This window comes from Aspergillus aculeatinus (assembly GCF_003184765.1).
Source record: "Aspergillus aculeatinus CBS 121060 unplaced genomic scaffold BO66scaffold_2, whole genome shotgun sequence".
Taxonomy (NCBI): domain Eukaryota; kingdom Fungi; phylum Ascomycota; class Eurotiomycetes; order Eurotiales; family Aspergillaceae; genus Aspergillus; species Aspergillus aculeatinus.
Genome location: NW_020291471.1, coordinates 347,293 through 371,004, shown reverse-complemented (window position 1 = coordinate 371,004; position 23,712 = coordinate 347,293). Strand labels below are relative to the sequence as shown.

The window sequence follows — 23,712 nt, the reverse complement described above, 5'->3', positions numbered from 1 at the left end:
AAAGAATGGCAAGAGCGAGTGGAGATAGATGAGATGCGAAGAAGGAAGAATAGAGGAGAGGAAAAAAAAAAGAAAGGAAGGAAGAAGCAGCTTGCTTGCTTGCTGCTGCTGCTGCTGCTGCTGCTTCTCTGCAGCCGTGCAAAGACGATCACTTAATGGGATCTTTTCATGGCCAGGTCAAACTGCAGGTTGACGTGCATGGGACCAATGACCAATGGACGCAGGATCTAAAGATACTACTTACTTGTACTTACTTCGGTTGCGGCGTCACTCATCTGCCAATCCCACTTGGGCAGCAACCGTACTTGTCAGTACTGTACTAGATAGGTACCTCCCGGGTACATCAGACCACCACCGAATTCCTCTGAGACCACAAAGTCATTTCCGAGTATTCATTCATCCCCTTTCATTCCTTGACTGAGACACGGAGCCCGGGGAATTCTCATTCGCCCACGCAGCGCAGGCCTCATCCTCTGCCAACCGCCAATGATCGGGGAGGGTGTGACTGGTTTCATGTCGCCTACAAATCCTATACATCCAATCACACACATCAGATGTGGCTGTGGCAATCCACTGCAGTGAATGGCAATGACCTGTCTCTTTGCTTTGCTTTGCTTTGCTTTGCTTTGCTTTGCTTTGCTTTATGCTGACCGTCTCTTCGGCCTCGAATCTTAATCTCTCCGTCAGAAGAACTCCTCGCACACAAGCCAAGACCAACAAGGTTGCAACTAACTGTACCTTATTATCCATGATGTACACCACCACGACCACACCTGTCCCCAATCTTCGTCTCTAATTCCAAAAGGCTCTCAAACCCACCACCATAGACTTGAACCGCACTTCAATTGCACACCAATTCAACTGCCCAACGACCTTAACTCAGTGCCTTTCCCAATTCCATCTTCGCCACATTCCACAAAACCCCCGCTTTCTTCCAACTCAACGATTAGCGAGTCCTACCTATCTACCTACCTACCTACTCGTAACCTGTAAGGCATTCCGCACAACTATGCCTACACACGGACACACACATATCCCCCGTATAAGCTAAACAAAAACCATCCGCTCCCCATCCACTCAACCCCATCTCATCCCATAGCACGCCCAAAGAATCCCCAAAGTCGAGTGAGTGAGCGAGCATCTCTCATTCCGACAAGGCAGGCAGGCAGCCAGCTGAACCGGAGAGATCTATCGGCCTGACTAAAGAGTTTAGTTTAACTAGTTTCAGGAATGGATGTTATCAGCTCCCGTGACGAACTCCTCTCCACCCCCCCCCCCCCAATCCACGGAAGTATGTACCACACTGATGGTACATACCTACTGTACTGTACATACGGGGGTGTGGATTGCCTCCCTTCCTCCTTCGTCTACTTGGTCGATCGTGACTATGTGCCCGCCCATATGCCCATTTTCTTGCATATCGGTATCATGTCTGCATCCCCCCTCCCCCCCCCCCCCGCCCCCTCCTCCACCACGCTCCCAGCGACCTAAACCCCCTCCACCCCATTGGTGAACAGTGAACAGTGAACAGGAACAAGGACTTCAGGCACGGAGCCCAAGGGACTGGCTGGGAGGGAGTTTCGTGCCTTAGTTAGTATAAAGGTAAATGTAAGCTCTGTGCACGGCTATGGCGTGGCCGGTGTTCATTCGCTGCTTTTCTCGCGCCAACCCATTCCCGCCGCGTAGGATGGTGACTGGCTACTAGGCTAGAGTGGCCGATGAGATCCACTACCTTATAGTATGGTACATGTACATGCTCACTCTTCGAAGATGAAAGGCTATTGCAGGACCTTACGTACGTAAAGCCATGTAACGTTAAGTCAAGGTAAGTAGTTTCCTGTACAGCCATTCTTATCAATCGGAGGAAGAGAAAGCAAAAGGACCAAAGTGTATCCCTTAAATAGCTCCGCATTTCTACAACCAGTCTACCAGTCCTTCGGCACCCCCAAAAATTGTAGCCAATTTCAATGGAAATATTAACAACGAAGGGAAAAAAGAAAGAGAGGAGAAAGAGAGAGAAAAAAGAAAGAGATCCTAACACCGTCTCATGCTTCTTCTTCGATCCACGGAAAGCAAATATTTGACATGAAAAAGAAGGACAGAAAGCTAAATTGGAGTATCATGTGTCATGACCGTCATAAGGGAAAGGGGTAAAAAAAAAACAAAACCAAAATATGAGGACAAATCCTTGCAACCGCGTCTAAAGCTCCAAGTACAACCTGCCTACAGCTCATCAAGATCCTGCCACTAGTGGTCGTGTTGTGATTATATGTACTAGTTGCAGCTGCTTTCAGGTATGACCTGAGTATTGAAGAGGGAAAAAGAGACATGCTCGAATAGTGGAACTCTGGCTGCCGTGCAATCGTGGTATCAAGCATCCAAGATATCAATCAACTCGTCGGGATATTACGTGAAAGTCGTTTCAATGGCGTTTGTATTTCTGCAAAGGTGGTGGGTCAGCAAAGACAGTCCAAGATGTCCAGTAATCAAGTCCAAACTTACGTCTTCCATCTTGCGGCGATTGCTAGGATCGAGGGTGTTGCCGGCACCTAGCAAGGTCTGTCCCACAGCCTTGGTAACACCGATCGCAGGACGGAGAATAACCGTCGGCGCACGCTTCATCACTGCTTTGGCAGCAGCCTTGGCACTTCCGCTCTCCAGCACCTCGCCAGGAACCGCGACAATGGCATCCCGTGCCGTCAACAGATCACGCTCTAATCCTCTGAATCCGCCTCGGAGACCCTGAGCAACTCCGAGTGGTTGGTCGGCATACAGCGAGATCTTCTTGGCATCTTCGTCGTCACCGAAATCGTCTTCTTGGCCCGCGGTCGGTGCATTAGGGCTGGACAACAGATCCTCGGCACCTTGTAACACCGTTTGAGTTCCAATCGCAAGCTTGGCGCCCAGTTTGATCAGTTCATGAGAGGTGGTCTTAGCAAACGCCAAGGCGCCTTTCTGGATACTCCGAACAATACGGCCGTCCTTCTTGTATTCGCGCATGGGCACCATAACCAAGTCCTTCACGCCTCCACCCACGTTAACCAGTGACCTGATGGGAGCCAGACCAGCCAGAACCCCTGGTAGCTGATTACTCTTGATATCGGGCATCCAGATGTCATTGAGTGTCTGGCCCAACTTATCGAAACCAGAAACACCGTAAATGATGACATGCCGCATCACCATATCTGCGCCGTCCAGGACAAAGAAGTTCATGAACTCGGTAGTACGACCCGATCGAAGGCCAGCATAATCCACCCGCTTGGGCTTGAAGTCTAGTTTCACTGGCACAGCATTGATTTCAGCTCGTTGCAGGAAGGGGACTTCGCTTGGAGCGGTCGGCGTCGGTGCAGTGTCATCCCTAAACTCAAAGAATCGGCAAATGAAGTCCAAAGCGTCCTGGTCAACGTGCAATCGGAGAGGAAGCAAGGTCGCCTTGAGCACAATCTCAGAAGCAGCAAGTTCGGGCACAGGCCGGACCGTCAAGATCTCGAGATGCAACATGCTCGTTCCGCTCTCCTTTTCGCCGGCTTCATGCATATAGGTTGCGAATTTCTTCCATGTCGAGGTAGGCACATGGTCGAAAATTTCCACATCGTCCACCCGAACATCCAAGGAGCTTTGTGTTTCATCCAGGCCAGGCGGAAACACGACTAGATCTGCGCAAATGCCTTTCAGCTCAAAGGTCATTTTGTGGTACTTGCTTCGAGACAACCGTAGTTTCTTTCCCCGTAACGAAGGCGATTGACTTTGTCGCACAGTCGCTCCAGTGACAGTTGTAGTGGTCGCATAGCTTCCTGTTTCACTGACAAGGTCATCGATGTTGCGATTGATATCGTTGCGAATCTCTCGAGGATCTTTGTTAGCGGGAATCCCAATGTAAATTGAGTTGAAAAGGCAGTCTCCGATAACGGATTCCTCTTCCTCATCGAAGCTAGGGGAAGCTCGACTGCCGGTGCGGGCACGGCGCTCGGTGGCCTTTCTTTCAACCTCTTTTACCGCCTTCGAGATCGTATCCCTTGTTCGTTGCCAGTCATAGCCATCAAACAGATTCCAAATGACATGAGCGTCACGTACTCTCACTCTCAAGGGACTCTTTTGGAGCTTTGAGTCGTCTGAGAGGCCATATGTATTCTGCGTTGAATCCCACCTATGCGCTGTGCCCCCAACAGCAGACTTCTGCGCGAAGTGGTCGTCACGAAAGTCAAGATCAGAGACGCTTGCCGAGACATGATACTGCGAGTGGAAACTGTCAAGCAGCTCGCTCGAGCCCGTTGCCAAGCCGGCCCCAGGCAGAGAACTCTGTTCGGAGCCTACGCTCACATATTCGATCTCATCATCCAATATTTCCCCTGTGTCTTGTGTTTGTTCCAAGGAATCAGGGCCGGTGGCAGTAGCATCTTCCAATTGGTCAGTCACAAAGGCGTCCCCAGTGAAAGATGCTAGCATGTCTTGGATTGGAAGAACCTCGGTTCGATATTTCGTAACCACGCTTGGGGGAGTGGGCGGCTGCAGGCCATTTAAGATACTGATAAGAGTCTGCGTGGAATCAGCGCAGGTTTCCAGGATGAGCAAGTCGTCTTTGAGCTCCACATCAAGAGACTTCTCCCCGTCTTCACTCAGGCGCACAATTTTCACAGTAGCTGTGGCCGAAGATACCGTGCAAATGGAAACATAGCCCTTGCCAATGAAGGTCTGGATCTGGGCGCTTTGGGGAGAGTTCAGGTTTCGTTGGTGCAGATTATTTGGAAGATCCACGTTCTTGACATCGTCAATGACCAAGATTGACGCTTTACGAAGGTCCAAAATGGCCTCTGAGGAGACAACATCATGCATGGTACCAGAGAATTTAGCGTTCGTGAGGACAATGAGACCTTTCGCAGGAGTGCCGCGAGGATTGAGGCCCAGAACACAGTCTCGAAGATCAACCGTCAATTTCGAAGGTTTTGTGGGAGTGTCCTGGCTTGACCCCTGATTTGACGCTTCCAGTTGCGCTGGCTGAAACTCAGGAAGATTGGCGATTGAGTTTGCCATGTTCGCAGCGACATCGCCAGTTGTCAGCTCATCTCCAAGCCCAAGGAATGCGATGACGGAAGGAAGCGAGTATTCTGCACGGAGGCCATGTAGCTTGACCTTGATCGTAGGATCCATCTCATCCGCAATGAAACGGACCATGAGGACCGGCATTGTTGTGTCATTTGAGAAGTATCCCTCTGCTCCAGGAAGTGCATCGCCGACGAGCTCCTCATCTTCGTTCCTCGCAACTTGTATGTGACCGATTTGAGCAGCCACAAGGGACGGAAGACTGATGTATGCTGCTTCGGCATCTTGAAGCCTAGCTCGAACGACGCCTACCTTTCCACCAAGGTATGTTTGAACCTCAAACTCACGCAGTAAGATCAGAGTCAGAACTCCGGGTCGATCGTCTTCAGGCAAGTATTTGGCGACATTCGACAGTCGACTTATCTCGTCCGCAAGCTGCATAAGAGATTCCAAATCAGCGGTTCGAGATACGACGGCCTGCGTCCGGCCAACTGTGACACGGAGGACAGATCCTTGATCACGCTGGCGGAATAGCGTATCCAACATGATATCGTCATCTTCATCATATTTATCTTTCGAAGGCGTGATCAACGCGAGAAGCCGATCCAAGTCACGCTCTTTTGGAGCGAATAGGAATTCAAATCTGATATCATTCAAACTCACAGAAGCGGGCGCCTCGCGGTTAAATTCGAGAGGCCATGGTCCGCTAAGTTTCGCCTTGTCAATCTGGATTCCCAACCCCTCGGATCTACTGACAACCTTTACTGCCGTTGTTCTGAGCTTAATGTAGTGACTTTCCCCGATGATGTTCAGCGCAACGCCACCAATTCGAGCATTCACCTTGACCGGTACTGTTCCAGGTGACTGTGCAGTCGCCGGGGGAGGGCCGCTTTCAAAGTGCACTCCGCGAGGACGCTTCGGTGTGTCCTTGCTCGGTCCCTTGCTCGAAGAACTAGATGAAATGGAGCTTCCAAGTTCCAGAATGGTGCTCAAACCACCTACCCACCCTATGGCCTCTTCCAGGCGCTGGATGTTGAGATTAAGTTGTAAGGGAAGCGTCAAGAGCTCAACCGTTGTCGCTTTCGAAGTCATCCGAACCTTCAATGAGATGTCACCTTGGCTTGATGAAGTGACATCCCTAGTGGATTCGCGCATCTTGAGTTCTTCGCTGAAAGAAATCAGTTCCTCATGTGCGAATCCCACCATGAACTTGGCCACATCCAGGTGTAGCGTAGTAGTATCACTGTTCACAGCGAAATTAGCATTGAAGCCCGAGACCACCGCTTGGAGCAGAATCTCTTCCTGATTCTGGGCAATGAACGCCGAGTCATTGTCAGGAGGATATGCATGCCCTGGGACGTGGTCGACGAATTTGATCGCGAAGCTATCAAGGGAGACTCGAAAGACTTGCGCTACCTGTGATTGCTGTGGCGGATGATGCTCTCGTGTCGTGTCATCAGCCGGACCAGCGAAGGTACTAAGGATTCTTTGTCCGACCTTGACAACAAGCCAACCGATTGCGATGTCAAATTGAATTTCTGCAGAGAATACCTCCAAACCAATGTGATCTCCTAATTTATGTTCATGCTGATTCACATCTTTGGCATCATTGAGAGGAGGAACAGCCGTGTTCGAATCACCACGAGATCGCATCAACGAGTTCAACAAGCTGTCCTCGGCTAGAGAGTCCTGCAGGTTAACTGCCGATTCTTTCAAGTTGTCATTCGGGGCATGTCGATGTGGTCTTGTGGATTCGGCCTCATTATCCCCCTGGTTAGAATCGATAGATGGAATCGAAATCTGGATCCTATCAATACTGAAAAACTTCCTCGCGACGTCAGCTGACTTATTTTCTTCAGTTGAGACCCGAATCGACGGTCTCTCTTTCAGATCAAACTGAGAGTCATTGTCTGGTTGCTGTTGCTCGGTTGACTGTGATTGAGTTAAATCTGGCTCAGACAGAGGTGTGAGTTTCGGTGTTGATACAGAAGTCCCGTCATGGTCGTCGTGCTCATGTCCACCCTCTGAGCTACCCGAAACTGCGTTCTTTGCAACGGATTCCCTCATGACCTGAGATTCAGAGGAATCCCAAGCACCGGGCATGTTCGGCATGAAGCTTCGCGATGTAGAACCATGACTAATGGCACTCATGTACATGCTTTGTGCCTCGTCGTGAGAGAAGAGCCGAGATTCACTGAGATCGCCTTGATGGAAAGACCCAGATGTTGAGCTCGAACTGTCGGTCTCCGAAGGTGGCGCGGATGTAGGTAGTGATGGCTGAAGATGTGGGAACGGCTCAGGAGTTTGATCATGTTCCGTGATGAGGGCAGGTAGCGTGGATCGCGTTTGGGGCGCACTAGGGTCTGGAGAATGCGCAAGCTCATGTACTCCTGGCATTTGTGGCCTCGGGGCAAGAATCATGGCACTTGGTGTGTCGTGAGCTGGTTCTGTTGTCCCAGGAGCGGGTAATTGTAGCGGCCGCGGAACAAGCCCACTGCTTGCAGCCAAATGACTAGTTCCTATTGGCAGGTTTTCCAGTGCATCTAATTCGTCGTCTTGAATCTGAGAGTTGATAACAGAATCAAGGTAGGCAGGGTTGTCCAGCAGCTTGTCATCATCAGCGAAGTCTTGCGATTCCTCCAAGTAACCATAACTCCGGGTCTCTCCCTCTTCCGTGTCGGCATCTGAAAACCTCCCATCATAGGTGTACACGGATCCTTCCAATTCGGGCGCACTTCGGTCAAACCGTTGAGAATCCACAAGCCCAGTCGATGGCTCAAGTATAGTTGATCTGGTCATTTCGAGAGTGGAGCTCCCCGAGGAGGGTCCAGGGGCAGGGGAAGAGACTCGGCTCGGAGGCTGACTTGTCTTCGCCTGGACAAGGGTCGAGGGGGAGGCAGGAGCGGCGAATCGTGCGTAGTTGGCGAAGACAACTGGCTCTGATACCAAGGCAACACTAATGTCAGAGAGCGAGATCAATCGTCTTCCTTTATGCGGTCGATCTCCATCTGTGACAGGAGGCGCGGAGACGGCGTCCACCTTCACTTGACCAACTCTCAGCAATGCAGTAATCAGATCGGGCCTATCCTCTGGCTGCCTCTTAATAGACCCATCTTGCTTCATCTCCACATCGACTCGCACGGATATGTCATCCACCTGAACCTGCAGGCGATCTACGACACCTTTGAGAAATGCGGCAACAAAGCTGGGCAAGGACACAGTCTCGTTGCCGAGACCCAGTTCCTCTTCATCATCGCTGATAGACGCCGATGTGCGATGCAGAACCTGGGACCTAGAGAGGATGGCCGCTTGTAATTCATCCTTTTCCTCCTTGGGTTCAGCTTCGAGGAACGACTGTGCGAGATCGGCAGGGTTGGGTATGAATGCGTCCGGGCTAGAAGTGTGGGGGGAATCAGGGGCCCTGTCCCCTTGCCCAGAAGGACATGCTTCCTGCGAGAGTAGTCTCAGATGTACATTGATGCCGCTGGCTTGACATATTATACCGCTACTGTAGATGTCCGCGGGGACGGTGATCTTCAGGTATCGGACGCGGGCGCTTAGGAGCTTGCTTGAGGCAGGAAGATGTAGTAGGGCAGCTAGTTTCTAAACGAAGTTGGGAAAAAGAAAAGGTTAGTGGAAATGAGCGATGAAGAATGTCAAATGTCGGATTTGAGAATTTGAGACACAGGCGGATCGGAGCAGTTGGACGGCCGTTTGAAAGACCGTTGCACTTACATCGAGCCTCAAGCCGATATCCCGCAGTTCGACGGTACTGCGTTGTCCCCATCGAATCCCTAGACTATCCAAGTCCAGAGCCTCAGTATCGACTAGCTCCAGGCGAGATAAGGCATAACGGAGCAATCGCTTCTGGAAAAAGGAAGGCAAGAAGTAGGCCATTTTCGGGCGGAGGGAGCCGGCGGGGGGCTCATTTGAAGATCACAACAGTCATCTGAGCAAAAACAGAACAAGGCAATAGGAAGGGGAAAGGGAAAGGGGGATGGGTGAAAGATGCCTGGGGCTCAAGAAGAAGCAAGCAGCCGGAAGGCAGCAGGAAGCAGGCAGCAGGGAGCAGGGAGCAGAAAGTAGGAAGCAAAAGGACCACAACAGCAGTAGCAGCAGCAGCAGCAGCACGAGCACGTAAGTTCGGGAGATGATGCGGATTGCTTCGAGGCCGGGAGAATGACGTTCGGGGGGAAATGGGGCGGAAGAGACGCTAAGTCCCGTTGGTAGGTGGAGTGACTGGAGCCAGTCACTTGAGTTGGATGGAGTACGGAGTATGTAGAGGAGAAGGAAAGATAAGGATGGATTGTGGATGATCGACCGCAATCGATAGTCAGGCGGAGAAGCTTGGGCTAGCCAACAAACTACCTAACCCAAACCACATACATCATGACAACTCACACCTACGTTGGTTTATTTTCTTGTTGTTCTTGATGATGATGATGATGATACATTTAAATTAATGAGGTTCTAAGTCCAGAGGGGGAATTTATGACTACCGCAGCCAGTGAACCGCGGCAATAATGAATCTCAAGGCACGACAAAACCCACAATCCAGTCGTTGCCTGAGGTTGGAATTCCCAACTGGCCATCAGAAGCTTTAATGGTTATTATCGAGTCCAGCTAGTAGGTTGACCCATCGCAGAACACAACTTCGAAACCCAGGCACCGGCCAACACAGGCCTCGAGGCTCTAAATTTGTCAGGAAAGTGATGGTCCATGTTTAAAGGATGTACTCCGTACTGTCATAGAGAGTGTAGATAGTGGATCCCTGCATATCGCCACGGCGAGGGGCCAGCATATAGAACATCATCATCATCATCATCATCATCATCATCATCATCATCATCAACTGTTTGGTCTATGTCTACACATCAAAACCACAGTCCTGTTCTGCCGCAACTCCTCCTGCTGAAAAGACACTAGAATATCTAACTGTAGGGTCAGTTTATCGGGCTATAGACCAACCGAGGAGGAATCTAACGGTCCAAGTAGTCCTAGGGACCGTTTCCGCTGTAAGTGCATATTTAGCGATTACAAGCGAATGTCACGTCCAATGGAGGATGACCCTGACTCTCTTGAATAAATCCTGCAACTGACACGCCCAATCGCTGACATACTACTGAATCAAAAGGTCTTCGCGCGGCTTCCAAATCTTCTAATCTAGTCGCCCCTCTTACCATTGTGTCAGTTTCATAGCAAACAGGCACGTACTGTTTACATCTCCAGCTCGCGCGTCGACCTTAAAGATCCAAATACCACTTCTTGAGAACATTGGAAGCAACTGGAATCTAGTAGAACCTCACTGTAGTCGCTACTGGGCATGTAGTCAACCTTAATCCTATACTTATTACGGAATGTGAGGTGGGCTAGATTATTAAAGGATGTAGTCTCTAATGGTCCTGTAGTAGAGTCTTTTTTGTCGTAACTACTATCCGGATAGGCAGCAGAGGCGCTTATGTTGAGGGTTGCATTAATCAGACCCTCCTCAGGAAGTGCCAGCTCTTTCTTCCTGAAACCGCGTAGGTAGACGAAGAAGACACGGTCACTATTGTCCGGCTTTCAACATCAAAAGATCATTAAGAAAAGAAGAAGAGGGGTCTTACGTGATGATAGTGAGTCGGGACAATCTCAAGAAACTCGATCTTGAAGGCCTGGTCGTTTTCAGGCACGGTGTCGTCGTAAATGGCATCATTGTGGCCGAGGACTCGGTTGTCTAGTTGGGCCATTATATGCCGTGGGAGGTCGGTTCTGGTAAGAGCAGCGAGTGCAGCGGTGCAAGTGCAAAGAGACAAGACTTTGTGGGAGAATTGATTTCACCCCGTGGTAGTGTTGAGACAGCTCAGGGTGAGTGGGTGAGCAACGAGGAACCAGGCGGCGAGGGACGAGAGGAGGGATGGCTTCATGTCACTTGACTGCTTAATATTTTATCTGGTAACTTACTTAACTGGTAAGTTAGTAGTTACTAGTCTAGTAGCACTAATTAAAAACAAGTAGCACTTACAACGCTTGAGCTGGGTTTTGTGACACTTGGAATCAGCATCCCTATCGTTGTTGTTTATAATGTTTCAGCTGTGGTGTAAGATCCTAGAGGGCGGAATGGGAAGGTGAAGCTCCCAGCTGAGCACTACCTAGTAGTAATCTTACAAAAAAGCCCGGTTCTGGCGCGCCTCCTATGTTGGTATCAATGATCTTGGCAGGCTCGGCCCGGCGGGGTGGAGCGCTTCTACCAGGGGCATTAGATGAAATGGTTCCAGACCCTAAATCTGTGCAGGGGCATATATCCTTTCATCAACTAGATACGCAAATTGCCATGGACACTTAAATAAGCTAGTTGCAACTTGGAATCCACCCCATTGCCCCTATCATTGACTATGCTAGCCCACCAACTATCAATCCTTCTTCCAGTCTACTGTCAGCAGCACCTAGCAAGTCAACCCCACTCACACCATACTTCATGGCCTCCTTCAGCCGCCTACCAGACGAGCTCCTTCTGCTCGTGGCCCAGCAGTTGACCACGCAACCAGACATCTACCATCTAACCCAAGTCGACGCGCGCTGCTACCGAGCACTACATAGCCATCTCTGCGTCCACAACGTCCAGCACCACGGAAGCACGGCCTTACTCTGGGCCGCGCAGAAGGGAAAACTCCCACTTATAGCCAAGCTACTAGCCGCCGGCGCCAACATCGTCACCTGGTCACGCCAGGAAGAGACCCGGGAAGACAGCGTCGGCGAGAAATGGATCTTCTTCCCGCCCGAGAATCCCTTATTGGAAGCAGCGCAGGGAGGCCACACCGCGGCTCTCCAGCTCATGCTCGCAGAGAACCGGCCGAACCAAGCCGCCAGCCCAGATCAACTGCGGACGCTCCTGCACTGGGCCCTCCGAGCCCACGACGGCCCGCTGGTTGATCTACTGCTGGGCCAGCGTCGTGCCCCGTTCGATTCGCGCACCTACAGGGACTGGCCGTCTCCGACGCCGCCAGACACGTGGCCTTCAGCGCTCAACGTGGCCCTCGAGGCCGAGTATTACACCATTGTGCCCCGCCTGGTGGAGCAGGGCGCAACCCCTGGGCCGTACCGTCGCCGGCCGTGTCCGATTGAGCAGGCGATCTGTGGCGATCAGTTGCACCTCGTAAAGCTTTTCCTGCAGCAGGGCTGGATGCCGCACCGGGACCATGGTATATGCTACATCGCGGACACGAATAACATCGCCATGCTCCAGGTTCTGCTGGATCATGGCCTGGATCTCCGGCTCTATGGTACAGGCGCCCTTTGCGTGGCGATTTGGGCCGGTCACTATGATATCGTGAAGATGCTGCTTGATCATGGTGCTTCTACGAGGCTGGGGTGTATCTGGGAGAGTACGGATCGCAGCCCCCAGATGGATGGGTATACCCCGGTTGGTTTTGCTGTCAAGTGGAGGCGTCTGGAGATCCTGCGCCTGTTGCTTGACAGCGGGGCTCACGCGGACTGGGCAGAGTTCGATATGGCAAGGGAGCAGGGTTTCGAGGAGGCGGCGGACCTGCTTTTAGAGTTCGAGAAATCTGACCCGGAACCTTTGATTACTGCAGGTGCTTTTGAGGAGGCCGGGGACCTGCTATTCGAAACTCCAATCGAGCTGTTGGACCCAGATCTTGTTGTACCCGATCGTGTTGAACTTCTTGTTTTGGATGTGCCGGGTGGCGTGACTGATGCTTCCCAGATCTGGGAGGGGATGTCCAGGTATGTGCTCCGACCTGTGGAGGGGGAAAGGCCTCACCCGGCGGAAGGTACTAGGTAGTGTAGGTTGATGGTCAATCTAGAATCAACCATTTCATATAATGGCATTACGTGATACAATCGAGTAAGGAATATAATCGTGGCCCAATGATACAAGATACATCAATTATCCATCACTGCCTTCCTCCGCAAATGTGACTGTAACCCACTCGCAAAACTGCTCAAACCTTGCCCACCATTCCTGCAAACGGCGGGCCTTGACCTTCTCACCCAGGATACCTTCCCCAATCTCAGAAAGCCATTCACCCGTCGGCTGATCGTCGTAGCAGCTCCACCGAATCGAGTTCTCCACCAGCATTGCCAGTCCTGCAAGATCGGCGTGGTCATCATCACCGAGAAGCACCCTCCAGATTACCTGTGTGAACCCTTCTGCACCGCGCCCGTCGAAACCACCAGTCAGATGACTGCCACACAGAGCGACCGAAACGCCCCGCGACAGCAGGGCCGGAAGAACGTGCTCGCTCCGGCTTGAGGTCGGATTGAACTCGACCAAGATCTTCTTCTCCTTGACCGACTCGGTCAGCAACGGGTGCTTGTAGAGTGTCGATCCGTCGCAGATCCTCCGCGTGCCCAGCAGAATCGCATCGTACAAGTCCTGGTCGGCACGCGCCCCGTCACGCGCCGACTCGCCAGCGTGGAAGAAGAAAGGGATCTCCAGTCCTGCGTCCATGCACTCTTTGCGGAACCAGAACAGCAGAGGCACGAGGTCCGACAGCGGCCTCGCATCACTTCCTGTCCCCGAGATATCGAACCCACAGATAACCTCCGGGTAGTCATACTTTGCGAAGAGACAGGTTTGCATGTTCTCCACGATCTCCCTGTTCGACAATGAACGACTGGTAGTCCATATGATACGCGCTCCGTAGAAGTCGCGCCCTTCGTCCGTGCTCTGGAAACGCCGTAATTCTTGGTGAAACACATGGCACCATTCGCTTTGATCTGCGTCGGGCGCGGCGGTTCCTTCTCGTCGATAGGCTTGAGCGAAAGTATGCCTGAATTCGGCATAGTCGACCCCGTCCGCTGCCAGATGGGCGAAGACGTCTCTCAGGCAGGAACGCAGAATGGGCTCATAACTTAGCAGCGAGTCAATGATCGGTGCGCCACGGCAAGCGTCGCTCGACTGCTCGTCTCCAAGGGTGCATCGCCCCTTTAGCCATTCGCGGAACCCGGTCTCTCCGCCATCCGGGAAGGAAGAGACTGCCTGCTGAACAGGAATAAGTTCCGAAGCAACATAGGCAGCCGACCATATGGAGACAATGTGCTTCACGCTTCGTGTGGAAGATGAAGCATACTGAAAGGTGACGGGGGTTTTGAGTCGCGCTTCTTGAGACGATAAAGGCTGAGGGCTAGAAATGTGCAGCCCCGCTGTGGTAAGAGCGATGCCGATCAACTTATCTACGTTGATGAGGCCATGAATGGAGGCGTTCAGCAGAGACCCCTTTGGCATTCTCTGCACGACCTTCCAAAGGTCGGTTTTTCGAACCTGTCCCCAGTCCAGAGCCGGTGGTCCACAGGAAGGCGTAGAGGCTCGAGTCAACTCCCGGTCGCGGATTTGGGACACAATCTTGCAAGCTCTGGCGGCGACTGGGGTTAGAGCTTTGCGGAGGTTGAAGTCTGAAACACACTCGTCAGTCGAGATCGATTTGGCCAGTGGTCCAAGTACTTGAGACTAACCATGTCGCTGTTTCTGCTCTTGCAGAATAAGCGAGTCCCGTCCTTTCAAGTACTGTTGGATAAAGGGATCTTCAACCTGAGGGATCCCTTCCTCCAGTTCCCACTCCTTGTCATCGGCGGCCATTGTTGATCAAATCGAGGACATCAAATGGGAGCTTCTCGCACATCTGCTGAGCTCTTGAGTGCCTTAACTAAGGTTGGAAAGGATTCAGGAACTAGGCCGACTACTGGAACTGTTCGCAGCCAACGGAACCCATGAGGTCATAATCTCGATTGCCCCGCTCTCATGAGCGAGTCGGAGTTTAACCGTGATTGAGCTAGTAGTACTAGAGGTCACCATTCCAATCTGTTCCAGTTGCACAAGTTAAGGTTACCTTGGTTTAGACGGCATTGGCTGAGCGTTGCCTTACAGCACCATCCATCTTCTACTACAAGTTCCCGCGGAATGTTCAATGCTCGGCACTTTAGGCCCCGGGGCGCCTCAGGGCTGCCGCATACGGCAAGTTACCGGTTCCGGAAGACATCCACTAGAAATAGTAACAAAGTAAGATCACCTTATTTACTGGTAAGCTTGATATCGACGGTATGAGACGATCGAAAGCTCAAGAGACTACCTGATATCCCAAGATAACAAACCTGAACATAGGGCACCTCTGTATGTGTAAGAGGGTGCCCCATCCAAAGCATCTAGCCAGTAAAGCAAAGCAGACAACATTCGCCGGGCGAGAGTGATATATATGCTCTTTTTCTCCTAGAGAAATGTACTAGCACATGTCCTACCTTAGAGAGGATGAATTGACCACCGTAGTAGTCTTCTAACGCGAGGCTCTCCAAAGAATGGTATCACCCCTGCAATACCGTGCAAGCCCGAATCTCGACACGGGATTCATCTCCCATGTTCGAAGCTGATAGCCAGGTACAGTACATTGCAGATCGGGGCGTGCTGTCGGCAGCCGGCGCCCAGCTGGCCCGGGAATGTCCATCGCGTGGCATTTAGGGTGATGCTAACGTGGGCGATCACTGCCTTCGGTAGTGCAGCAATTGCAGGGATGTATGTTGATCACTTGTTGGAGTAATTGATTTGCCAGGACGAGGTAGAGAGTATTTTCTGGGAACTTCAGTTTCCTCTAGCACCGGGGCTTGATTTGGTCTGATTTGAGTAGCTAAGATTTGAATTTGGCCTATCTATATTAGACTGGAGAGCTGGGTAGGGGAGTAACACTCTGGATGGCTGCTTGGATGTTGTTCGCTACTGTGTCAACTGCTAAGTTATTACTAGATCAAGAAAGGAACCATCTTCATCATGTCTTGCCGCTTTTTGATATTGCAGTTCTTGAGATTAAAGATCCCTTCTTGTGAGTTGGAGCTCAGAGCTGCCTTGAGTGGGTAGCTTGTAGCTTTGTTCCAAGTATATCAAAAATGAATGAAATCCTTGCCTGACTACCTACTTCATGGCCGCTCATTTACACACATGCCTCGCAGCCAATTTAAAAATGACAAACAAGCTGAAGAATGGGCCCGAAGATCCCAAGCAGGACTAAAAAAGAAAGTAGGGTATTTGATTCCCGGGACCTATAGCCTTCCAATCCCCACACCGCTGGTCCATCCTCACCGAAGCAAAATAGCAAGTTCGCGCCCCTCCCAAACGCATAAACTCCAGAAAACCCCCAGATGACAAGAAACAGGTGGACCCCGGGACCTGCTATGAAAGAATCCCAGGAGAGACACTGTGCAGTGATCGCATCCTAAACGAAAGTACCCCAAAGACAACCCCAGTTATGCAATGCAACCTGATTTTCCTCTTCTGTTTGCGGAATCGACCGCAACATCAAAACACATATTCTCCTGGACTCTTTACTCGATATCTTCAATGTCGCGATGACGGGCAAGAACGTGTCGTTTGTATTCTTCTTGGTTGGTATCCCAGAGCTCGGCGGCCTGGGCGTTGAGGGGGCTCGCGCTGTGAGTGTATTAGCATCGTGAAGGTCCTCGACCGGAACATCGGATGGATGGCATCATACTTGTTGGGCTCCCCGAGCAGACTCTGCAAGCTGAGCAGTACGCTCTGGACGTTGTACACAGCGCTCCATTTGTCTTTCAAAATATCAAGACAGATGCGGCCGGAGAAGTCGACGTTGGGGTGGTAGATGGGGGTCTTGAAGAGAACGGTAGGAGGAGCATAGGGGTAGTTGCTGGGGAAAGCGAACGAGAGTCGGAAGGTCAGTCCTTCGTAGGGGGTTTCGGTTGGACCACTGATGGTGGCGGTCCAGGAGAGCAGGTTGCCGTCGGCGTCTGGGAAAGCGGAGATGCCCGGAGAGGGGGAGAGCATGAGTTGCATCAGCTCAGCTTGAAGACTAGAAATCAGTCGGACGGTCAGTATCTGGAGCGACTTCGGGGATGATCGACCAATGCGTCTCAGGATGCGGTGACGGACCGTTTGGTGACGCTCTGAGTGTCACTCCTTTGTGCTGAGGAGCCGAGCTTGGAGGTCTCGTGAGCGTCAGGAGCGGAGTTCTGAGTGTCTTCCATGGTGTAGTCCATTGTGAAGGAGAAAGTCGAAGGGAAGGTGATGGGAAGGAGAGTTGAAAAGATGGGTAAGACTAGTGATGCAGAGAGAAGTTCCGGAAAAATGCCAGCTTTCGAGACTTAGCAGTAGCGAGGAACAAGAGATAATGAGGTAGGTTGCTGGTGGTGGAATGAGAGCGTAACCGAAAGCAGCGCGACAGTTGGCCGGAGGGGAAGCGGATTGACCCACCGCAAGAACCCCAGAATGATCGGAATCAGAACCTTGGACGAACGGAGAGCTGCAGCAAAAGTATGTATGTATGTCTGGCTTAGAGCAGTTTTGTAGATCCTTTCTTTGAAAATGGGAAACAGGGGAAGTAGTCTGGATTCTTAGGGAAAAGAGAACTTAAGTGGGGGAAAGACAACTGTGATCGAGTGTTGGATGATTGATTGGGGTTAATTTTCTTCCTTTAGTTTTTTTGTTTACGCCCTCATCCGCCGGGCAACGCAGCGCAACCGTTCAATCGCTGGCCATTGATGATCCACCACCGCATCTGATCTCTAGAGCCTCCATCTGACTCTCTCAGTTGACAGACCGGTGGTCATGTTCGTCGTATACACGACGCTGTTTCTATCAGTGCCAGTCATCTTGAATCGATGACGGAATTACAGTCAGCACACGAAGAAAGAAAGCCCATGCCTGTCTGGACATACAACAACCATACAACAAGACTAAGGTAGACACTACAGCCTGTGTTATCTGTCTTATTTTGGCTGCCGGACCAAGCCAGAGCTCGGCAAAATACGGAGTACGTAACAGCTGCTCCCTGGGCGGTCAGCCAGTGGCTCCGCGCTAATCGATGCATATGATCAATCAACACGGTTAATTCTCCATCCTTGTCACCTCTTCAGTTCATGCTAAGGCTTTAAACATGTGCGCAGCTTTAGAATCTCTTCAGAGAACAGAGAAACGTTATCATGGGCCCGTTCACTAGAACTGGCGGCAGGGACTAGTTAACAACTCCCTAATAATGATGTCGAGTTTCAGCACATTACAGCGGCGCAAGACAATTGAGGACCGTGCGCGGAGCGTTGCGCCGTGGCTTGCTGAGAAGGCCCTTGAGGGGCTCTATGCAAGTCGGACGCTGTGTTTATGCTGTCACGGCACCAGTAGGACTACATCCACTAGTCTTAAAATATGGTACTCGTACATTTGCACCTGTTGGTTGTTGATTCATCAAAGCCATGATGAAACCTCCAATGGTGTCACAGTTACCATGAGCATACAGCAACCCTGGAAGTAGTCGATGCTAGCTCCGTAGGCAAAGAATATTCGATGAAGGGACTACCTTTTGGACTCGTGCCTCAATAATTTTCTGGCGGTGAGCTACCCTTGTTCTCCGGGAAGAGATGTGAGTGAGTGTATAAATAAGGTCAAATAAGGTCCTGAAACCACCAGCTATACTTATGCAGGTAGTGCCCCCGACTAGTACAAAGATTGCCGTGGCCACCCGAGGGTAAAAAGAAAACCATTTTCTTCCCCCTCCAAACATCCAAGAGACTCGTACTTGTCAAAGAAACTCTTACAATCGCACAAGTCGGAATGGAAGCCTGCGACCGGCAGCCTGTCAACAGACTTCCCAATGAGGATAAAGTGGCTTTCGCGTGCCGGAGCTGCGCGCGTTTCTCTCCAGCTTCGCTCTCCCATCGCTCACCCTTGCGTGGATTCTCACCACCGCATGATGCTGGCTAGAAGTAGCTGCTGAAAACTCGGACAATTTTCTCGATTTGCACCTCCTTCCATCTGACCTGTCATATACTATCGGATCACCCGTGGAAACCCGGGTTTGCTCGCCAGCACCACGATGCATCACTCGCAACTAGCCCCGCTGCCGAATGACTTACCCTTCCGAATAGTCTCCAAGACGATCGGCCAGGGTGCCTATGCCTGGTCTGCTTGAACCTAAGCCCTCTTTCTCAATCGTTCTTGCAAATCAAATCATCTTGCTAACAATTGTCTTTTAACTTCCTTAGCATCAAAAAAGCCGTCCCGTCCCACACAGATAGTCCGGTCTTCGCAGTCAAGTTCATTCACAAGGAATATGCCGCTCGCCATGGCAAAGTCAGCGCGCGACAATTGCAGATGGAGGCGACGGTACACAAGCACATTGGCGACCATAATAACATAATCTCTTTCTTCCAGACCGGCGAGGACGATGTGTGGCGCTGGGTTGCAATGGAGCTGGCCGAGGGTGGCGATCTTTTCGACAAGATCGAGGCCGACGAGGGCGTGGGCGAGGACATCGCGCACGTCTACTTCTCCCAGCTCATAAGCGCGGTAGGCTACATGCACTCCAAGGGGGTGGGACACAGAGATATCAAGCCGGAGAACATGCTGCTGGCCGCGGATGGCAATCTCAAAATCGCCGACTTCGGCTTGGCCACGCTGTTCGAGTACAAAGGCGTGACCAAACTCTCCACCACCTTCTGCGGTAGCCCGCCGTATATTGCACCAGAGGTGATTTCGTGCAGCAGCAGGAGTCAAATTAAAGGGAGGGGTTACCGACCCGACCTGGTGGATATTTGGTCGTGCGGCATCGTCTTGTTCGTCCTCTTGGCTGGCAACACCCCGTGGGACAGCCCGACGGAAACGAGCTACGAGTACCAGGAATACCTTGCCACTAATGGGCGTACGACCGACGAGCTGTGGCAGCAGTTGCCGCCCGCTACGCTTTCACTCCTGCGCGGCATGTTGAACGTGGATCCAGCCAACCGATTCTCTCTCGAGGACGTCCGCAGACACCCCTGGTACACCCGGCCGAACAAATACCTATCGCGCAACGGCGCGCTCAGAGACACCATCAACATGGCCACGACGATGTTCGAGTCTCTGCATATCGATTTTACACAAGACCCCTTCGCGCGGCCGCACGGCAGCGGCGGGAGCCAGGGCATTGAAGGAACCACCGACCTTATGGACATGGGAGATGAATTCGACGACGATGCCGATCAAAGGATCTCATCCACGCAGCCGGAAATGCCGCGCGGGGGTATGCTAGTGGATTGGGACACGCCGCAGGTGGCGGACGCATTCTCTTCCACCCAGCCCATGGGCAGACCGTCGTTGTTGTTCGGGAAGAACGACACCAAGCCCCTCGACCACCTGGAGGACGAACCGTCCATGTCGCAATTCTCCCCGCACCCCTCCGTGCCCTTAAGTCGCACCCAGAAGGCCATCCGCTTCCACGACATCGTCCCCGCCCGTGCCATGACGCGGTTCTTCTCAACGTGGGAGCTCAAAATCCTAGTGCCCCTGATCTGCGAGGCGCTGCATCGTCTGGGTGTCCCCGTGCCCGCCGTGCCCGCCGTATCCGCCGGGGATACCTCGGCCACGCTGCGGATCATCACCCGCGACGGGCGCATGTGTACGCTGCAGGGCAAGGTTCTAATCGACTGTGTGTCGGAGGGTCTCTTCGAGATCGAATTCATGAAAGTCAAGGGCGACCCGCTGGAATGGCGGCGCTTCTTCAAAAAAGTCGCGGTGCTCTGCAAGGACGCCGTGTACAAGCCAGATAGCTGATCTGCCTACTCCTTAGCAGGTTTTCTTCGACGCTGAAGCTTTTTCTCTAGGCTTGAATTTCCTAATTGTTTGTTTGTCTGTCGAGTTGCGTCTGGCTTATGGCCCTATGGTTTAATGTACGAATTAATGCAATAATGATGGGATTGGCGTTGTGGAATTTGGATGGATTTGGCAACCAAAAAACATAATGGAAAACAATCTAGCATCACACGCTTGCACCTTTTTTCTTTCTTCCCCTTTGTGTTTGCTAGCGATGTCTCGATTATAAAAATATGGAAATTATTCAGTTTTAGGGACAGGCGGTCACGGTTGGCTCTCGTGATGTTTCAATTCTTACCCACGCCCCCCCTTTACTTGGGGGGAGGGGTTGGGGGGGGCAAGACGGACGCCTTGTACATGACTGCAGTACTGCAGCATTCTAACCACCTTAGTCATTCATGAAATTCGAGGCAAATGCAGGGTTTGTACCATAAGACTGTATAAGTCGCAACATTGGCAGCAAGAGAGACAACTAGCCAAAGCAGAGTGGTCTATCATGCACTGTAGGTAAGCAGGTAGCAGAGTACATACAAAACTCAAAGTTCCAGTGACAGACACACACACACGGATGAGGAAAACTCAGAAGACCCGCGAAGCTCATTTGCTGAAGCCACGAGAGGTAGAGAGAAATTTGGTTGGTATCAAAAACAAATGTTAGCTGGGTGATATATCGTGCTTGTGGAAATGATTCATCAATCTAATCTAAAGGCCAAGTCCTCCCATGCGTCGCACCTCATCAGCCTGTCTCTCCAGCGCTCTGCGCATTGTATACGCGTATTCGTTTTCTCGACGGCGAAGTTCTCGTCGCTTGGCTCGGAGCTCCTCACGCGCAGCATCGTCCAGGTCCATGTCCATCAACATGTCGTCGTCGTCGTCGTCCTCCTCGTCAACAAAATTCGTGCTGCTGGAGGTAAAACGAACTCGGCCGATGTGTTCGCCCGTCCAGACGAGTAGCTCATCGCCTGTCAGGCTGCCGCCGGTGGGGAGGATCTTGCGGGCGACTTCGCCTTCGCTGTGAGATCGGGACAAGCCGCCCCAGAGACCGGTGGCGAGGTCGGCGTCGCCGTCTGCTGCGCGAGGCTGGTGTGCAGTCGCGCTGGAGTGGTGGCGGCGATGAGTGGGCCCTACCCGAGTATTATGGTGGTGGTGACCATGATGATGGTGGTGGTGGTGTGGAGGTTGGTAGCTGTTGATGTTGAGGCGACGGACTTCGGACCGGCCGTCCCGCTCCACCCATTTGATATTTCCATCTCCATCCGAATAGGCGATGCGGGTACCGTGGGATTCGACGGATAGCACCTTGGATCTGGCGACACTTTGTCGGTTGTGATACATCGTTGACACCACGGACGACGACCCGGACGAGTTGATCATGTCGCTGTCATTGGATGGGGCGAGATTATACAATTCAAGTGACCCCCTACCTTTGTAGTCGCCACAGGCTACTAGCTTGTGTGAGGAGGGGAAGCTTGAGTCGGAGATGGGAAATCGTGGCCCGGGAACGGCTGCCAGACCACAAAGCTGACCACCGGAGTGGATTGTGTTTTGCAGCCGCGGGAAGTAGCGGCGGTCGTACTGAAGAATGCTGGGGAAGCGGCCGGCGAGGAAGATCGAGTGAACATGCGGCGCTGGGGGATGCAGAAGTGAGAGGGGCCCTGGTTGGAACAGTGGTGCATAATCGTCGGTGTTCTGTGAAGGGCCCGGGCTTCTGATACGGTGTGGAGGTCGGCCGTCAGGTTGCAGTTGCAGAAGCGGCGAGTCGGGCGGAGCGTACAGCTGTGACTTTGGAACCAACGAAACAGTTGGCTCTTCACATCGTAGATTGATGGCTTCTTCTTCCTCGCTTGCAGACAGTCGACCGTCGTAGATGTGTAGACTCAGCGTCGTAGCGAGTGTCAACGGCACCGAGTAGTCCGTTTCCTGAGACAAGGCGAACACGGACCAAGGATAGCGTTGCTGAGAGACCACCCGCAAGGTCTCCAGATCGACCTCGTTCAGGACATTTCCCACGGCCAGATAAGCCCTTCGGCGGATGGAGTCCACGCTCACACATTCCCCCAGATTCACATATTCCAGAGACTGTTTTGCCGCGGCGTGATCCCTCCTGCCAGAGAGGTTGGTCATCAAGATGCCCGGGGCGCTGACGCCAATCATCTTACCCTTTGTCTCTTGCGACCCGATCGAGTGGGAGTGGTTGAGGTCCCAAATGCAAACACTTCCATCGTCCAGAGGAGCGATGACTTTGTTTTCCCTGGCTGAGCTCCAGTCCCGCAGCAAGCCCATGCCCTTCGCTTCACGATACACCCTTCTTTTCTGACCTTCCACCCTGGTGAACGGGCGCTGCATCCAGCTGAGCGAGATAGGTCCATTCCGTGCGATATACTCCGAGTACCAGTTCACATCTTCACCCTCATAAGACGGGTCCCACTCCGTGGCCGCCCGCGATCGGAGACCAAATGACGGCGCTCGATCGGATGGTTTAGCACCAGCCCCGTCATTCCCCGCATGGGGTTGAATGAGGGATCGAAGTGTAGTCTGCCCTAGCGCACTCAGCGGTGCGGTGGAGTTGGTGACAAGACTCGCGGAACCGGTGCCATTAGCGGAACGAGAGGCTCGCGTGGCGCTCCATGACTCTTCGTAGCAGTGGAGTCTCCAGAGATTATTGTCACGGGCGACAAGAAACAAGCGTTTTGAAACAGATTGGAGTTGTACCCGCTCATGTGGAGTGAGGTCTGAAGGGCATCGTTAGCTTGTTTCGCTTATGTTGTTATTGGGAGCTTGCGACTTTAGACTAGCAGCGCAGCACTCGGACGGAGGGGCTGTGATGTTTGGGTGTTTGGGTGTTGAGGTGTGGGGTTTATTAGAAAGGGAGGAGGGGGGATCTGCATACAATCAATAATCTCACAGAGGATCTCTACGGGGAGTTTCTCCATGAGTGAGGCAGAGGGAGAACCAACAACACCATTGAGGGCGGAAGGGGATTCATCTGGCTTGTGCGATGGGGTGTAAGCAAAGGCCATAAGTATTATGATTTGCGTTCTTGGGGGTTGGGGGGGCTCCATTTATTGCTCTCCACAGTCCGGATTCTAGAC

At 52.1% G+C, this 23,712-nt stretch overlaps 8 protein-coding genes across 8 annotated transcripts; 3 read left to right on the top strand and 5 right to left on the bottom strand.

Annotated features, from left to right (window-relative positions):
* Positions 1-2,422: 2,422 nt before the first annotated feature.
* atg2 (putative autophagy regulatory protein Atg2) lies at positions 2,423-8,937 on the bottom strand (the record flags this gene model as incomplete). Its single annotated transcript, XM_025650733.1, has 3 exons — positions 2,423-2,440; positions 2,503-8,643; positions 8,776-8,937. 3 exons carry the CDS (start codon positions 8,935-8,937, stop codon positions 2,423-2,425), a joined length of 6,321 nt encoding a protein of 2,106 aa, XP_025508645.1.
* A 1,279-nt stretch (positions 8,938-10,216) lies between these two features.
* Positions 10,217-11,112, bottom strand: BO66DRAFT_416990 (uncharacterized protein; the record flags this gene model as incomplete). Its single annotated transcript, XM_025649641.1, has 4 exons — positions 11,045-11,112; positions 10,647-10,982; positions 10,342-10,599; positions 10,217-10,282 (listed from the first exon to the last, which is right to left on the bottom strand). Exons 2-4 carry the CDS (start codon positions 10,767-10,769, stop codon positions 10,217-10,219), a joined length of 447 nt encoding a protein of 148 aa, XP_025508644.1. The 5' UTR covers positions 10,770-10,982; positions 11,045-11,112.
* A 213-nt stretch (positions 11,113-11,325) lies between these two features.
* BO66DRAFT_467480 (ankyrin repeat domain-containing protein) lies at positions 11,326-12,905 on the top strand. The gene is made up of 2 exons (XM_025652569.1): positions 11,326-12,765; positions 12,846-12,905. The coding sequence occupies exons 1-2, from the start codon at positions 11,498-11,500 to the stop codon at positions 12,862-12,864; spliced, it is 1,287 nt and encodes a 428-aa protein (XP_025508643.1). The 5' UTR covers positions 11,326-11,497; the 3' UTR covers positions 12,865-12,905.
* Positions 12,866-14,875, bottom strand: BO66DRAFT_416989 (putative CECR1 family adenosine deaminase). Its single transcript, XM_025649640.1, has 2 exons — positions 14,497-14,875; positions 12,866-14,436 (listed from the first exon to the last, which is right to left on the bottom strand). Exons 1-2 carry the CDS (start codon positions 14,618-14,620, stop codon positions 12,929-12,931), a joined length of 1,632 nt encoding a protein of 543 aa, XP_025508642.1. The 5' UTR covers positions 14,621-14,875; the 3' UTR covers positions 12,866-12,928.
* A 1,385-nt stretch (positions 14,876-16,260) lies between these two features.
* On the bottom strand, positions 16,261-17,183 carry BO66DRAFT_67349 (putative ubiquitin conjugating enzyme (UbcK)). The gene is made up of 3 exons (XM_025653487.1): positions 16,931-17,183; positions 16,518-16,850; positions 16,261-16,456 (listed from the first exon to the last, which is right to left on the bottom strand). Exons 1-3 carry the CDS (start codon positions 17,035-17,037, stop codon positions 16,351-16,353), a joined length of 546 nt encoding a protein of 181 aa, XP_025508641.1. The 5' UTR covers positions 17,038-17,183; the 3' UTR covers positions 16,261-16,350.
* Positions 17,184-18,512: 1,329 nt separating this feature from the next.
* Positions 18,513-20,832, top strand: BO66DRAFT_364055 (putative serine/threonine protein kinase). The gene is made up of 2 exons (XM_025645146.1): positions 18,513-18,952; positions 19,036-20,832. Exons 1-2 carry the CDS (start codon positions 18,867-18,869, stop codon positions 20,579-20,581), a joined length of 1,632 nt encoding a protein of 543 aa, XP_025508640.1. The 5' UTR covers positions 18,513-18,866; the 3' UTR covers positions 20,582-20,832.
* BO66DRAFT_67303 (uncharacterized protein) lies at positions 20,663-21,172 on the top strand. Its single transcript, XM_025653486.1, has one exon. The coding sequence runs from the start codon at positions 20,744-20,746 to the stop codon at positions 21,020-21,022; it is 279 nt and encodes a 92-aa protein (XP_025508639.1). The 5' UTR covers positions 20,663-20,743; the 3' UTR covers positions 21,023-21,172.
* On the bottom strand, positions 21,036-23,626 carry BO66DRAFT_387643 (uncharacterized protein). The gene is made up of 2 exons (XM_025646359.1): positions 23,511-23,626; positions 21,036-23,352 (listed from the first exon to the last, which is right to left on the bottom strand). The coding sequence occupies exons 1-2, from the start codon at positions 23,551-23,553 to the stop codon at positions 21,323-21,325; spliced, it is 2,073 nt and encodes a 690-aa protein (XP_025508638.1). The 5' UTR covers positions 23,554-23,626; the 3' UTR covers positions 21,036-21,322.
* Positions 23,627-23,712: the final 86 nt, after the last annotated feature.

What these genes read in the sequence shown, in the direction of transcription:
- BO66DRAFT_67303 (XM_025653486.1), top strand. Translation starts at nt 20,744, where the DNA reads ATGGATTTGGCAACCAAAAAACATAATGGAAAACAATCTAGCATCACA.
- BO66DRAFT_67349 (XM_025653487.1), bottom strand. Translation starts at nt 17,037, where the DNA reads ATGGACTACACCATGGAAGACACTCAGAACTCCGCTCCTGACGCTCAC. An exon ending in ACTCAGAGCGTCACCAAACG is followed by an intron (nt 16,851 to 16,930) that starts GTCCGTCACCGC and finishes ACTGATTTCTAG; the next exon opens with TCTTCAAGCTGAGCTGATGC. An exon ending in CTGCTCGGGGAGCCCAACAA is followed by an intron (nt 16,457 to 16,517) that starts GTATGATGCCAT and finishes ATACACTCACAG; the next exon opens with CGCGAGCCCCCTCAACGCCC.
- BO66DRAFT_416989 (XM_025649640.1), bottom strand. Translation starts at nt 14,620, where the DNA reads ATGGCCGCCGATGACAAGGAGTGGGAACTGGAGGAAGGGATCCCTCAG. An exon ending in AGAGCAGAAACAGCGACATG is followed by an intron (nt 14,437 to 14,496) that starts GTTAGTCTCAAG and finishes AGTGTGTTTCAG; the next exon opens with ACTTCAACCTCCGCAAAGCT.
- BO66DRAFT_364055 (XM_025645146.1), top strand. Translation starts at nt 18,867, where the DNA reads ATGCATCACTCGCAACTAGCCCCGCTGCCGAATGACTTACCCTTCCGA. An exon ending in GGCCAGGGTGCCTATGCCTG is followed by an intron (nt 18,953 to 19,035) that starts GTCTGCTTGAAC and finishes TAACTTCCTTAG; the next exon opens with CATCAAAAAAGCCGTCCCGT.
- BO66DRAFT_467480 (XM_025652569.1), top strand. Translation starts at nt 11,498, where the DNA reads ATGGCCTCCTTCAGCCGCCTACCAGACGAGCTCCTTCTGCTCGTGGCC.
- BO66DRAFT_387643 (XM_025646359.1), bottom strand. Translation starts at nt 23,553, where the DNA reads ATGGAGAAACTCCCCGTAGAGATCCTCTGTGAGATTATTGATT. An exon ending in CCTCTGTGAGATTATTGATT is followed by an intron (nt 23,353 to 23,510) that starts GTATGCAGATCC and finishes GATGCCCTTCAG; the next exon opens with ACCTCACTCCACATGAGCGG.